This window comes from Xenopus laevis, chromosome 1L (assembly GCF_017654675.1).
Source record: "Xenopus laevis strain J_2021 chromosome 1L, Xenopus_laevis_v10.1, whole genome shotgun sequence".
Lineage (NCBI taxonomy): Eukaryota > Metazoa > Chordata > Amphibia > Anura > Pipidae > Xenopus > Xenopus laevis.
Window position 1 is genome coordinate 176,375,597 of NC_054371.1, and position 15,920 is coordinate 176,391,516.

Below are 15,920 nucleotides of genomic sequence, written 5' to 3' on the forward strand. Positions count from 1 at the left end.
GTGCTATAGCAAAACATTGCAACTTTTATTACATAAGTGTGTTTTCTTAATGGCTGGAATAATAATGATAATGTCTTTTACACATGCTACTCAGACTGATCCTTTCTTTGGTACAGTAGCTCTCACATACACACAAAGCTCATAACTGAATATCACTCACAATTATCTTTGTTATTATTATGGATTAACATAAAATGTAGTCTAAGTTTAACAACTTACACTGGGGTGGTCTGTGACTCCACAGGGCACCACGCTGACACCTCACAAGTCTTTAAAGTATTGTTAAAGTTTATACATCGTCCAGTCTGGATACCTGTAGAGTGAAAAGTAGAGGTTGTATAATGTGGAAGTTTAGTCTAAAAACTGTCTTATACCTCCCAAATTACTGTCTGGTACTGTGGGATGTCTGGTCCGAACATTGTTCTTTCTAATGTTCCTAATTCCTTCTAACTTTTTGGCACACTCTAAAAAATCTTTCATGTGCTTTTTAAAACTGTGTGCACAGATGAGTGAAAGAGACGAGTGGCTTGGAACAATTACAGTACAGGTATGGGACCTGTTATCCAGAATGCTCAGAACCTGGGGCTTTCCGGATAACAGATCGTACTGCAATTCGGATCTTCATACCTTAAGTCTACTAGAAAATCATGTAAACATTAATAAAACCCAATAGGCCAGTTTTGCTTCCAATAAGGATTAATTTTATCTTAGGTTTCGATCATGTACAAGCTACTGTTTTATTATTACAGAGAAAAAGGAAATAATTTCTTAAAATTTAGATTTTTTGGATAAAATGTAGTCTATGGGAGACATCCATTCCATAATTCGTATCTTTCTGGATAAAGTGTTCCCAGATAAAGTATCCCATACCTGTACTACATTTTTAACTCTCAGTCACATAACTTTCTGTGCACCACAATTTATAGTGTGCATTGGCCTCAAAATTTGTGTGTCCATAAGGGTATGGCTTAGAAAAAACATTCATTACCTGACAAACACCCAGCCCCAAATCAGTCGTATTTCCATTAACCTTCAGGTCTTCTGGGCTTCATGAAGCTAACTGGCAATGATTAAAAGCACTATACAGGTGCCACAGTGCTGGTACACTCTGGATTGTGCTTGACATACACATCTTTTTGTGGCTGTGATGTTATACAAATAATAAATACAACACATACCATTACTTTGTGGGTCTGCAAGGCCTTTTTTGCAAATATCATCACGAGAGCAAATTGTTTTTTGGCTTGGAAGCTAAGAGGTAAGAGAAAGTAAAGGTTTACAGTGTTAGATCTCTGAAGCAGCAGCTGAGTATGTCTTCACAGACACATTTACATACCACTAAGAGAATTCTGAAACAATGCAAATAAAGCTTTCTCCTCATATGTAAAATATGTCTGAATAAACCATATATAAAAAAACATTGGGGGTGTTGGGGAAAAATCCAAAGACCAGAGATCACTTGAGGTGAAAGGGTTAACCAAGTTTATTATTTATACTGTGTAATAAACATACACAAGCTACATGGATCTTGTTCTCAATAGAGACAGAAGACAGAACAAAGGATTGACCAGACATTATATACCCTCTGATCATAGAAATGGAGTTAAGGGAGTAATGAGCAGAACGTTGCAGTGTCCAATTAACTTATATGTGAAAATAAAGGAGTAGCTGTAGATGAGCTCAGGGATGATACTCCTAGGCACAAGAATACAAAAACAATATAGGATACTGATAAGAACCGACTTTCTAGAAGAGCCCCATGGGCACTTTGAAACTGTTCACTCCACTAAGGGGGGCCAAGCATGGCCTGCAAAACTTTTCCTCCACAATTACTAAAAAAATAGTTATTCACATCTGAATATTGCACTACTGAGTGCAAATTTAGAGTACAATGTGGCATATCTTACTTCATAGTTTGTGTTTGCAAGCAGCACTTTATACAGACTCAGATGCAACTCTTTTTGCTTCCTTACGCTAGTGGGCAGGTGCATTTTAGGCAGAAAGCATAGTGCTGTATTTGCCTTTTGCACCTTGCCTCCATGATATATGAGCTCTCATATACATTATAGCATCTATATTTTGCCTTATCTTTCTTGTCCAGGGGTATTTCTGTTTCTGAGTATACTGCATTTTCCCATTCGTTTCCCACTTGTATGTATGTACACCCATTATTCAACCTATTATTATAAACAGATGGAAACACAGAAGAAAAGGTGCGTGTTTAATGTTTAATACATCTTCACATGTGCTTACTCTTTGTGTAAATATCCTGAACTTTATTGTACCCCAATACTGAATTCATTTTTCTGTCCATGTCTTTGTCTTTAGATCTGCCCTTTCCCCAAATTTGTACTCTGCTTCCTGTTTTGGAATAAAGGGTTCATTATTGCAGAGGATTATGGCTGAGCAATCTTTTCCAGAGTGTAAGACAAAAACATCTTACAGACTGAATAACTGTGAAGAGTGAGGGACACTGAAGTCACAAGGAACTGTTTTTACTGTTGGTTAATTTTCCATTTGTCTCCCCATTTCCAATATATGAACTATTTATTGCAGATCAGTTATATCTTAACATCATGCATTGAATGACTGACCACTCACCTCTGAACATTTACTTTGCATTTGACCTTCTGTTTTAACTATGTTAGTTATAACAAAAAATGAGTCTCCTCCCTAAAAAAAGAAGGAAAAGAATAAAATTCATTGGAAATTCTTTTAAAAGTAACAGATTTAGATGCAAAGAAGAAATGATGCGCCTGTGGCAAACACTTGTTTGTGACAAAGTTTCAGTGCTTTAATGCCTCACCTGAGAATAATAGGTAAAAAAGAAGACAGGGCTTATTTACAAAGCTGGGTGCTAACTTGCACAAGGTTTTCATAGTAACCAATATTTACTACCAGTAGATTTGTGTCACATAGCTAATTATTTCCATTAACACTTTAATGATTGTGGACCAACAAGCAAAAAAAACTCCAAATAATTACAATCACAAATGAAACACTTGAATGGCAAATACCGAATTCCCGCAACCTGAATTGATTGAGTTTTTGGCTCAAATCGATCAAATTGAGTTCTCTATTTGAGTTTTCAAGCAAAACCCTCCGTAAAAAAAACTTGAACATCAAGCAGGCTGTTAACCTCTTCAAATGGTTCAAGGGACCCCTGCCACTGACTTCTACAGAACCTCGACAGATTTTAGATGTTGTATTTTTGGATTCAAGCTATTTACAGAGCTGGGGTATAATAAATCTCGAATATATTCCTGGGCTTTGAGAAGGAGCCAGCACTTCAGGGTGGAACTGCTTTAAGACAGCTATTGTTTCTCCCCTTCCCATTGTATAATACCACGACATGGGTCGTATTTGCAGGGTTAGTCTACCTAGTGGTCACGTTTGCAGGGCTAGTCTACCTAGTGGTAGACATGAGAATAACACCAAAGCAGGAAAACCCCAGATTTTTTCCTGCTTGGGTGCTATTCTTATACGTATCTACCGCTAGCAATGCAAACAAATCCTTCAGCAGATGTGTCAGATAGCTATCTGGTTAGCTGCCCATTGTTTTGTTAATGGGCCCCCAGAAGCATAAAGAATTAGAATTTCCATGCAGGGGAGCAGAGCCAGAGTGGCCAAAGAAGATTGCTGGGTGATATGCCTTGTGAGGAGAACACTGAGAACCTGTGTGCAACCTGTTCAACATATTCATACTTACAGGGGATGGGACAGTATATTCTGCCGTGTCCCAGATCCTTGAATGAGCATCTGCAAAGCCTTTTACTTTCGTGTGAACCGAACTGATAATAGAATCTTTTTTCTGGTAGCGCTTCTGTGTTATGAGGCTGTAGCTAAGAAAAAAATGAAAACAAAGAAAAATTGTAATAACCAGTTGCCTTCCATTTAGCTGGCTTCACAACATTGATGTAGCTATTAATCCAATATTAGGGTAATTAGGTTGCATGTGTGGAAGTAGGGTTGTCCTTAAAGGAGAACTAAACCCCCTGTCTAATAAAACCCCCTACCCCTTACCCTCCATTGTCCCCCCTCCTTGCTCCCCCCTGCACAGGTGTTAACACAAGTTAATAACCCTTAGCCGGTAATTACCCCTTGTTGTAGTCAGCACAGTGGAGCTCAAGGGGGCCATATTTAGCCGCTTCGGTAATCTTCAGGTCTTCTTCCGACGCTTCGGTAACTTTTGTACAGTTGTAGCGATCCAGGAAAATGCTCCAACTGCGCATGCGCTGATACAGAGCTTCCTTACTGAGATTACCGAAGCGGCTAAAGATGGCCCCCGTGAGCTTCGCTGCACTGACTCTGCAACAAGGGGTAATTACCAGTTTAGGGGCATTTACTTGTGTTAACTCCTGTAGGGGGGGAGCAGGGAGGGGGGACCATGGAGGGTAGGGTTTTTTATTAGAAAGGGGGTTTATTTCTCCTTTAAGCCCAGGTAACAGACAGCAGCTCAGACCATGCACAGGGAATCTACAGAAAAGAAGATGGGGAGCTACTGGGGGCATCTTTGAATTATTTATTATTTTATTATTATTATTATTAGTATTTATATAGCGCCAACATATTGCATAGCACTGTATTCTTCCTTGTGTTATGTATTTGCATAAGCTGTATTAAGGTTTATAAAGTTAATTGCTTTTGAAGGATGTCAGAATGTTGCAGCTTTGGGAATAGTGGGAGGAGACTGGGAAGCTAGTCTCTCTGTGTGTGAAAATAAAGATGGTGAATTGATAACAGTCCTGGCCTGCCTGCCTTTCTGAGATACAACACCCTGCTAAAGGCCTTCGGCTAGAACAGCTTCTCAAAACATAGGGGCAGATTTATCAAAGGTCGAGTTGAGTTTTCACGAAAAATTTGAGTTTATCTAGGTTAGTCAAAAAATTCGATTTTTCGGGTAAAAATGTTTTTTTTACCCGGACAGCCCGGTTTTTTAAAGGGCTGCCTGGTTGTCCAAATTAGGAAAACTGGGCAAGATTCTCTATGATTGAAGCGGCAATCAGCCAATCACTGATCACCACGTCATAGCCCCTCCATGACATTACAACCTGCCCCTGTAGCATCATAGACACACCCCTACTGTGTCACAGCCATGCCCTCTGCCTGGATTCAACCTGGGCCAAAAGGTGGCAACCCTACCTTTGATAAATAACCCCAGGTTACATTTTAAAGGGGAACTATCACAAAAATAAACATTTTATATAAAATAATACTGAAATAAGAAACTCTAAACACAATCAATTAAAATTATGAGCCGTTTCTGAAAGAATCAAGTTTTACTTCACTATCCCTCTCAGCAGCTGTCTCTCTTCATTCTGTCTTTCATTTTCATGATAGGTCCCCTTTAAACTATGCAGGATCCATTACCAACAGAAACTGCTGGCAAACAAAGGTTAAAGTATATTGGATTGTTAGGAATCTTTTAAAATCCATTTAGTCATATTTTCAGCAGTGGATTTTTGTGTGAACTTGACTGTGTTGTGGGATCCTTGGTTTCATGGCATTGAAAAGTGTTTCAGTGATTCAGTCATAATCACACAAAAATCACTGCTAAAAATATGACTAAATGGATTTTAAAATATTTTTAAATATTCCTAACCGTTCAATACACTTTACCCTTTATATGCCAGAAGTTTCTGTTGGATTGTGGTTAAAGGGGGCCTATTACAAAGAAGTAGGGTAGAAATGTTGCACATTATGTTTTGGGATTCTATACCAGGCCAATTGGGATCCTTGGTTTCATGACCCTGAAAAGTGTTTCATTCAGGGGCCCCAGAAAACACAGTCATTGTTCTTCTTTGCTTACTTACATGATTTTCCAGAGCACTAGGGCTGTTCTTTAATACCTTACTTTCTCCTATTTTTAAAAATAATTTTATATTTTTTTGCAATAGTATTAATTATTCTGCTGTACAAGGGGTGCATATTCACCCTACTTATTATGTTCATTATAATAAGTTCTGAAAAAGCTGGAACTTATCTGTGTTCGTGTAAAACTAACTGAACTGTGCCTTTTGTTTTTTTGTTTTGTTGTGAGTGGCCTATTAAGCTTTGTTTTTATACAGCTCTACCCTCTGCATCAGTAGTGTGTGGGCATTTCTGAATATCCCATTCATAGGCATTCAGTTTGAACCCAGATATAAGAGCTGGATTGTCCTTTAATTCCAGCATTGTAAAGTATTAAATTCAAGTCTTTTGCTTCAATAATTTAAAGTTTTATTCTACTGTAACATAAATGCTGAAGGCCCAAGTCTCTTACGTGGCTCCATATATTATTTTTATGGTCCCATGCATGTGCAACATTCTGCTTACAGGGAAGCTTGAAGTGTGAATCTAGCTCCTGTAATCGCTCTATATATTATTTTTATGGTCCCATGCATGTGCAACATTCTGCTTACAGTGAAGCCTCAAGTGTGAATCTAGCTCCTGTAATCGCTCTATATATTATTTTTATGGTCCCATGCATGTGCAACATTCTGCTTACAGTGAAGCCTCAAGTGTGAATCTAGCTCCTGTAATCTAAAGGTGGCATGCATAGGCAGATTTAACCTGGAGATTCAAGCTCTTAGACCAATTCAGCAGCTTCTCTGTCTGTTTAAGGGGCCTCCAACGGACCCAATCCACCAGATGTTGATCGAACAGGTTCGATTTTCACGTTGGATTGAGGATCACATCTGCTAGTTGATATGTTCTTTGCTCTGATGGCTTGTATTCCCTCTATTATAATACCATCTTTTGGCTCTATGGCCAAAATTTGGATTAAGCCCAATATCACCTACCTCAGGTGGGCATATTGGGGAAAAGAACTGCTTGTTTGGCAACCTCACCAAATAAGCAGATCTTATAGTTTATGGCCAGTTTAAGGGACAGATTTGTCAATATTCAAGATTATGTCCCCCCTCACAATTCAAGAAAATTGTGGCAAAAAGATCAGTTTCAAATATTTGAGTTTGAGCGTTTAAAACAGAAAAAAAAATGTCATTGCAAAACTTTGGTAAATAAAAGCTCCCGAGTTTCTAGATAAGTACCTGGGATGTAAATTTGCAATCAACTCTTTTTGTGTGTTTTTCGTTAAATATGCTAGTGATCATAAAAAAAAAAACTTTTGTTGTGATTTTTTTTCCCTGCAAACATAGTTTTTAAAAATGTGATCTCAAAAATTAATAAATCAACTTACCCAAGTGTGAGATAGATGTAGCTAGTATGAGAAGTTCTATGCATCACAAGGAGGGATACTGTGGGGATAGTTCACCAGATTCACCCGAGTAGTGGCTTCAGTGTGTAAGTGTATAATGTGCCCTGCTGAATATCCAGTATAATGAGTCTGACACCTCTGGTGACATTGACCCATGAAAGAAATGTGTTATATCACTGTGTACTGATGAGTATGAGTAAGCTATGCCTGTGTACTAAGCCTAGTATCCTTTTTCCTTCATATTTTACTTGTAAAGGCCATCAGTGTAAGAACCACCAACGGCCAAGATTTATTCTGAAACGATGTAGGGGTTGTAGTTTAGCTTGGATACCTTTTGCCTCCACTGTTCTGCGAGAAGCCAGCAGAGTGAGGGTTTCATGTGGCAGTACTCTGCCTGAAGAGCAGTAGAAGTAAAGTAACCCCTGTGTCCATGTTGCTACACATGTTATAAATCTATGCAATTCTACTTGCTAAAGCAATATCTGTACTTTTGAGTTCTGCAAATGCAACACACAGCAATACAGTAGTAAGATAGAGGTCACTAAATTATAAAAATGTTTCTTTGGGTGGGAAACCTTCTGTTTTTCCCATTAAGCATATTAGTTACCTGAATATGACTTTGTGCTAAAACAGAAAATATGCCCCCTGTTTGGCATGAGCTCCTGCACCTTTTCTACATAAGCCCAACTGAAAGAGCTCATGTGAAAAGTGGGGCATACTTTCCCTTTAAATAAAGGGCAGTTCTGTTATTAAGAAAGAGACATGTCTGTACTCACCACACAAACACAATCACACCGAATGTAATGCACTGTTTCAGGATCCCAAGGGGAACGCTTTGTATGCGAACTTCTTTTTTTGTAGAATAATCAAAGCAGTCTGCTAAGGTCAGTGTCATTTCTGCAGGGCTCCAGACGTGGGCTAAAGGGCTAAGTGTGCAGCAATGCTTCCTTCCCTCATACACCAGCTGTAAAGCTGAACTGAAACTAACTCAATATGAATTATTGAGACAGGATGCAGGGGGAGGTATGCAGCCCAGAACATCCTATGTCACTCTTTTCTAACAGATCACACTGGTGGTACAGCTGTTTTTTTTTAGATGCAAATGAGAAATGTAGCTAGCAGGGAAGACTGACTCAATGCTCCTTTGTTCATTGTGTCAGGACAGTACGAATGTCCTATCTGCAGCACATTTTGCTTGTTTTATTATTGTGATGGCAACAGCCAAAAGATCTGCCCACCAGAAAACCTCATTTAAACAGCCCACCCTACAAACATTCTTTTTGTCCTCTCTCTCTGCCCTGCACTCGTTTTCTCCCTTTCCTGCCACTTCTTCTAATTCTCTCTTATCAACAGCTTTTTGCTATATCAGAATTTGTATATTTCCCCTTTCTCTGTTACCCTGTCTCCTCACTGTTTCCTCCACATCACCTGCCCAGAAGAAGGGAACTTCGTGCTGCAGGAAGTGGTGGGTGTGGCTGCAAGATGGCAGGTAGCCCTGCCAAGCAATGTGTTGTCTAAAGGCAAATCTGTAAACGGTAGAGCACATTGACTTTTTTCCTTTCTTCTTATTCCTTTTTTTATTTGGTTCTTTGTTAACTTAGAAAACAGACCAGGACAGCAAACATTGTCCTGGTAAATGTTGAACAAAAATAAATGATATGTTTATTGTATATCGTTGCTATGTTTGTAAAATATGGACTCTATAAAACGTAACAATTACGTACATAGCCTGTATAAACTTGCAAAGGCATTATAAAAACAGCATAATTAACACAAGGGCAAAAAGAGAGATGTAAAATTGAGCGTTCACAATTCTGCAAGGTGCTTACAGTCACAAATGTTCCTTTAAAGGAAAACTTTACCCCCAAACTGAATACTTAAGCAACAGATAGTTTATATCATATTAAGTGGCATATTAAGAAATCTCCCAAACTGGAATACATATTAAAGTAAATATTGCCCTTTTTTATCTCTTTTTGGATTAGACAGCACAGAGACAAGGCAATTTTTCTTAAAAAGCCTTTATATAGAGGGCTTTTTCCCAGACAGAAATACAGCACAGCAAAGTTTCAGGCTTACAATAGCCTTTCCTCAAGCTACTGGGTACAGATTCATGAATATATTTCATACACTTTAGAGTAACGCCATCTATTGGCTATTTCAACTCTAAAACACACAGGTGCAGTTCCTTAAGTAAATTACATAACAATGTTGCAAATTGACATTATATACATTTTAACATCTTATAACCATTTTCTTCCTTTATATTGTTTGGAGTATATCCATGCATAATACATCAGTCCAATGAATCAATGTCTGAAAAAAGATAAAAACATTTAAAATGTTTTACTAAAAATGATTTAAAAAACGATTTACCGGAACAGGTAAAGTGGCCCTTAATCTTTATGGGGGTACCCTTATGTGAATGGAAAATAACGTCGCCCCACTGGCAGTTGGAACAGCAATTGCATGTCAGACAAGGAAAAGTGCCCTGTTTCATTGGTCTCAATACCTGTTGTGTCTTACTTTTACTCCCCATGTTAGATTTAACTAAAAGGGAACCCAGGGTTTTATTTTTCTTATAAGACATTGTTGGTGGACCTGAAACTCCTGTATACTAGGTATACCATCCTTGAGGAGTCCCAAATCTTTATATCTTTTATATCTCTTGCCTTGAGCCACCTGTTTGTGATGGTCTGTGTGTTTCCTCAGCGTTCACCTGACCAGAAAAACTGCAGCTCTAACTGTAACAGGAAGAAGTGTGGAAGCAAACAACAGAACTTTGGGCATGTTTACTAACGTTGGAGATAAATATCTTCAGAGATCTCCTGAGATGTTACCCATGGCAACCAGATTTAATCTACAAGTTAGAAAACAAAATTAAAGATCTGATTGGTTGCTATGGGCAACATCTCCGGAGATCTCCAATGTGAGTAAACATCCTCTTCATCCATTAATTGGCTAATGTGACCTAACATGTATAGTTTTTGTTATGTTCACTGTGATTCGTAGGATCCAAGGGGGTGGCCATTAGTTCGTAAAACAGCAATTTTCTATTTAGGATTACCCAGAGCTGGGCCAGGCTGGCCAGGCGTCCTAGGCAACCTGTCCAGTCATGGCGCTGGCTGGTTGAGCACATGCGCAAACCGCCGCTCGCGGCACACATGTGCAAAATGCCACTTTTGGTGCACATGCGCAAATCGATGTGCAAATACAACAAAAATAAAACAGACTGGTGGAGAGAGGGGACCGGACATGGGGTATGCGACAGAGGCGATACGTGCCTGGCGCCACCCCAGCTTTTACACCCTACGCATGTGCCAACTCTGCCTACCCCTAGTTCCGACCCTGGGATTACCCAATGGCACATACTACTAAAAAAGTGTATTACTATGAAAATAGGGTTGCCACCTTTTCGCCCCATGGTATCCAGGTAAGGGGCGGGGGCGTGACGTGGCAAGGGTGGGATGATGACGAGGCAGGGTCATGATGTCAGGGGCAGGGCTATGACGATGTGATCATCAATTATAGGAAATCCTACCCAGTTTTCCCAATTTGGCCGGGTCAAAACCGGGCAGGAGGCAACCCTAAATGAAAAAAGTGTATTTACAAAAAGCAAGGTTTACATATGCTGTTTTGCATAAGCTGTTTTATACAATATATTTTTATAGAGACCTACATTGTTTGGGAGTATAGTTTAACTTAAAGCTTGCTGGTGGCTGGTAATATATACATTGTTCCTTTAGCAAATGGTGTCAACCAATCCAAGCCAAGAAAATCATATTCTAATGCTAAATTATGTATTTCAGAAATTAACCCATTCCAGCACAAATGATGGGGAAATTGCAAGCAATTTGACATGTGTCCATATTCATGCATTGTGCACAAGTTGCTATGGAAACATCTTAGCATGTACCCACAGTAAACTAGATTCTGGGAATGCTGTATTGTGGGTAAAAAAACATGTTGCTTTTGGTCCAAAACTTGCATGATAAAATGTTCTAAATTAAGTTATTGTACCTACTGCCACTAGAGTATTTATGTCCCATTCACTGTGGGAACCTGGCAGCAGCCCAGAAGTCTTATATTGTTTCTAAGTCAATTCCAGGATGTCAGAGGGAACGTTATTTTATTGGTTGCTGACCTTGGTGTTGACTTAGCTTGGCCTCATACAAAGCACATTATTTGTTCGCAAAGAGCCTGACCACAGTATCTTTATAACCATCAAGGCAAATGTAACTCCAAACCACTTTATACCTGGCATGCAGCTATGAATGGACTAAAGGAGAATTTAAGGAGGGCACACGAGGTCAGGGGAGCCCACCATCAACTTTTTCATCTATGATAACTTTTGAAGCAAGTACCACCCCTCCTCCCTAAAACAGTCTTTTTTAATCAACTAGAAAAACTCTGCTATATGACCAGGGTGGTTTCTAAAAATTTTAGAGGACCTTTGGATGTTTATTTAGGTTGTTTTTTTCGAGCAGACAGGAAAAATATAAATACTTGTATGAATTAAGTAGGTTAGGGAAGTATTGCCACATTTGTTGTGGTGTTGGTGCTTCTGGTTTTTCAGCAATGGGGCCTTAGCCAGGCTTCACTGGTTCCTTAAAGGGTCATGGTTTTTATGGTGTAGTTTTTATTTCTAAATTACACTGTTTACACTGTAAATAATTCTTTCTACCATATAAAATTGTATTCCTGAACCAACAAGTGTATTTTTTAGTGGTAATATTGGTGTGTAGGCAGCCATCTCAGGTCATTTTGCCTGGTCGTGTGCTTTCAGAAAGAGCTAGCACTTCATGATGGAACTGCTTTCAGTTAAAGGGATTCTGTCATGATTATTATAATGTAATTTTTAATCTAAATTACACTGTGTAGGGGATCACACAAATCTTTCCCCTGTTTTTCTGTCTGTGACATCATCCAGCCCAGTTACAGGCTGGAGAGCCATCCGATTGGCTGGGTGCCCCAGTGCATCCTTGGGAGAGGGGGAGTGCCTGGATAATACAATAGGTTTAGTCCAACACTTCTACCTGTGTAGAGTGCTCACTTTCCAACCGGGCCACACCCGTAGACCAACATGTAATCACTCTAAATAGTATGGGATGGAGCACACAGTAGGCAGACTATATAAATTTTATTCGGATCACAACATGTTTCGGATCTACATGGATCCTTTTCACTTGAAAAACTTGAAAAAGGATCCATGTGGATCCGAAACATGTTGTGATCCGAATAAAATCTATTGCAGCAGTGTCTGCCTACTGTGTGCTCCATCCCATACTATTTAGAGGGGGAGTGCCTGACTTTGGAGCCAAATGTACAGGGTTTCCGACAGAGCTTATAAAGGGATCCCTGCTGCAGCAGTCAGAGAGATCCAGATCTGTGGAGTGTGACAGTACTGTTTGAAAGGAGTTTCCATGAAGAAGGAAAAGTAAAGGCTGCATTTTGCTCTGCTTTGAGGAAGTATTTGAGCATCAGGGAGAACCAGTTTCTAACTCCTGCCCAGGCCTGTACTGGCAATCTGTGGGTTCTGGCAAATGCCGGAGGGGCTGCTTTAAGGTGCCATAGAAAGTTAGTATTTAGTGGGCTGGTGGGGGCTGTTTGGGCCTCTATGTGGGCTGATTGGGCCTCTGTGTACCTGAAATGCCAGGGCCTATCTATATTCTCAGTCCGGACCTGCTCCTGCCTGTGGATACGTTGGCCACTGTGCGTTTCCCCAGGGTGAGGACAGGTCTTGCCCATGTACCTGCTACATGGGAGCGGCTACTACTTTAAAAGGGAAAGGTGCCTTGGGGCAGGTAGTGCTACCTGGGTACATAAGAGCTCTTGGGGAAGGGACATTGAACTGACAAATTTATTCTACATCTATCTGGAGTGGAGTGTGGGACTGTGGCATTGAGAGACTGTGCCAGGGGTTGATATTCCACAAAGGGTCCCCAGAGCAAAGTGAAATTGTGTGATTTACATTTACAGTCATTGCATACAGTTTTACATAAAGTTTATATTTGTTTTATTGCAAACTGTGTGTGTTTTATTTTTCCTAGTGGAAATCCCTTGAGGTGTGCTCCTCAGTGTTCCCTGGGTGGAGGCACTGCATTGTAAATCCCAGTTCCCAGTACTTTTCATACGCAAAAGGGACTCAGGGCCCTGGATGGCCATGGGTTAATTGCTATTTAAAGACACAGTGACTAAATTAGGTTTATAACTGTTTACATTGCAAATAATTCTGTCTACAATATAAAATTTCATTCCTGAACAAACAAGTGTATTTTTTTAGTTGTAATATTGGTGTGTAGACAGCCATCTCAGGTCATTTTGTCGGGTCATGTGCCTTCAGAAAGAGTCAGCACTTTGGGATGGAACTGCTTGCTGGGAGGCTATTGTTTCTTCTACTCAATGTAACTGAATGTGTCGCAGTGGGACCTGGATTTTACTATTGAGTGCTGTTCTTAGATCTTCCAGGCAGCTGTTATCTTGTGTTAGGGATCTGCTATCTGTTTACTTTCCCATTGTTCTGTTGTTAGGCTGCTGGGGGGGGTGATATCACTCCAACTTGCAGTACAGCAGTAAAAAGTGACTGAAGTTTATCCGAGCACAAGTCACATGACTGGGGGCAGCTGGAAAATTGACAATATGTCAAGGCCCATGTCAGATTTCAAAATTAAATATAAAAAAATCAATTTCTCTATATCTATATCTCTTTTGAGAAACACATTTCGGTGCAGAATTCTGCTGGAGCAGCACTATTAACTGATGTGTTTTGAAAAAAAAGCATTTTTCCCATAACAGTATCCCTTTAAGCTATTGTGTCTTCAACTCAATGTGACTGAAGGAGTTGCAGTGGGACTTTGATTTTTACTATTGAGTGCTATTCTCATATCTACCACTGTTTTCCTGGCCATCCCCCGTCAACATGAAAATTCACTAATGGGTTAATCTCCTGCTACTCCCAGCCTGGACAGAAGATAGTTAATTTTAAGAACCCATGAAGCCCACCCCCTCCTGGCTCACATCAGTGTTTTTCTTCTGTCCCATAGTGTGAGAGGGTTAACAGTTTAAACTAACTCTCTTTTCTTTATTTTACAGGACAAGAAAGTACTCACTTATTTGCCAAGTTGTAGATTACCGGGTGCAGTTTTGTTTGGAGGTTCTTTCTCCACCCGAAGCCCCTGTTCCGTATTGACAACTGCGTTGTCAGGAAGGGGACCCTGTGCGGCCGGGGTATTATTGCTGCTGCTTTGCAGTGCCTGCTGGTGCTTTGCATACCCTGTATGGAAAGCTGTTTGGCGCCAATCTGGATTTTCCTTCCTGCTGCTGCCTACATGTGCACTATGAGGATCTGGCTGCATCTAAAATAGTTGCTCCAAGAGCTGCCGAGTGAGTACCATGCTTTGCACTTCGAAAAAATAAGAACCTCCAGAGTGTTATGCTTATTATGCATTCTCTTACTGTTTTAAGTGCCTCTGCTCCTTCTGAAGAGCCCAGTAAAAGTGGGTAAGTGAGATTCCGAAGCATTTAACAAGTCTGCAATGAAGGGCATAGAATTTGTAATACATTTTCATTGAATATCTTTCTAAGAAGGTGAATTGTTTCACATTATGCAGCCATTCCTCCTTGCCAGATCAGGAGTCTTTAATTAAGAGAGAGCAGTATCCCAAACTCTTAAAGAGACAGTGCTTCTGCTTAGGATCTCTCTGTGCCTATCAAGGTTTTCTCTATCTAGGAAATTTCCTTTAATATAGGGCCAGCAGCTAAGCTCAGTGACATGGTCAGCTATTAAAGAAAGCCTACAGCTGTACTCATTTGCCTTGTAGAAAAATCAAAGCTCTGCCTTTTATACAGCTTAAGAAGGGGGGCTGAGAGAGAGATCTTGCTATTTGACAAAAAGCGTTTAATCCCCTTATTAAGACTATTAAATGTACCCTCAACCTGGAGGAGTTTGACAAACTAACCACTTCTCTTCTTTTTCCAAGGGCTCAGACCTTGTGGCACAGCGCCTGGTTTACGGCTGTGGAGCTTTGAGTTCGAATACCGGCTGTGATCCTTTGATGAATACTTAAAGGGATACTGTCATGGGAAAAAAAAAAAATTCAAAATGAATCAGTTAATAGTGCTGCTCCAGCAGAATTCTGCACTGAAATCCATTTCTCAAAAGAGCAAACATATTTTTTTATATTCAATTTTAAAATCTGACATGGGGCTAGACATTTTGTCAATTACCCAGCTGCCCCATGTCATGTGACATGTGCCTGCACTTCAGGAGAGAAATGCTTTCTGGAAGGCTGCTGTTTTTCCTTCTCAATGTAACTGAATGTGTCTCAGTGGGACATGGGTTTTTACTATTGAGTGTTGTTCTTAGATCTACCAGGCAGCTGTTATCTTGTGTTAGGGAGCTGCTATCTGGTTACCTTCCCATTGTTCTTTTGTTTGGCTGCTGGGGGGAAAAGGGAGGGGGTGATATCACTACAACTTGCAGTACAGCAGTAAAGAGTGATTGAAGTTTATCAGAGCACAAGTCACATGACTTGGGGCAGCTGGGAAATTGACAAAATGTCTAGCCCCATGTCAGATTTCAAAATTGAATATAAAAAAATCTGTTTGATCTTTTGAGAAATGGATTTCAGTGCAGAATTCTGCTGGTGCAGCACTATTAATTGATTCATTTTGAAAAAAAATTTTTTTCCCATGACAGTATCCCTTTAAGGATTTTATTCAG

At 39.9% G+C, this 15,920-nt stretch overlaps 1 protein-coding gene across 2 annotated transcripts in view; it reads right to left on the reverse strand.

Annotated features, from left to right (window-relative positions):
- Positions 1 to 15,036, reverse strand: part of p2rx7.L (purinergic receptor P2X, ligand gated ion channel, 7 L homeolog) — a 32,439-nt gene extending 17,403 nt beyond the window's left edge. The window contains 5 exon segments of one of the 2 annotated variants that reach the window (NM_001088727.1): positions 220 to 313; positions 1,179 to 1,251; positions 2,602 to 2,673; positions 3,710 to 3,842; positions 7,975 to 8,624. In NM_001088727.1, coding sequence (NP_001082196.1) covers positions 220 to 313; positions 1,179 to 1,251; positions 2,602 to 2,673; positions 3,710 to 3,842; positions 7,975 to 8,093 — 491 coding nt within the window. In that variant the 5' untranslated portion in view covers positions 8,094 to 8,624. 2 annotated transcript variants of the gene reach the window in all.
- Positions 15,037 to 15,920: the final 884 nt, after the last annotated feature.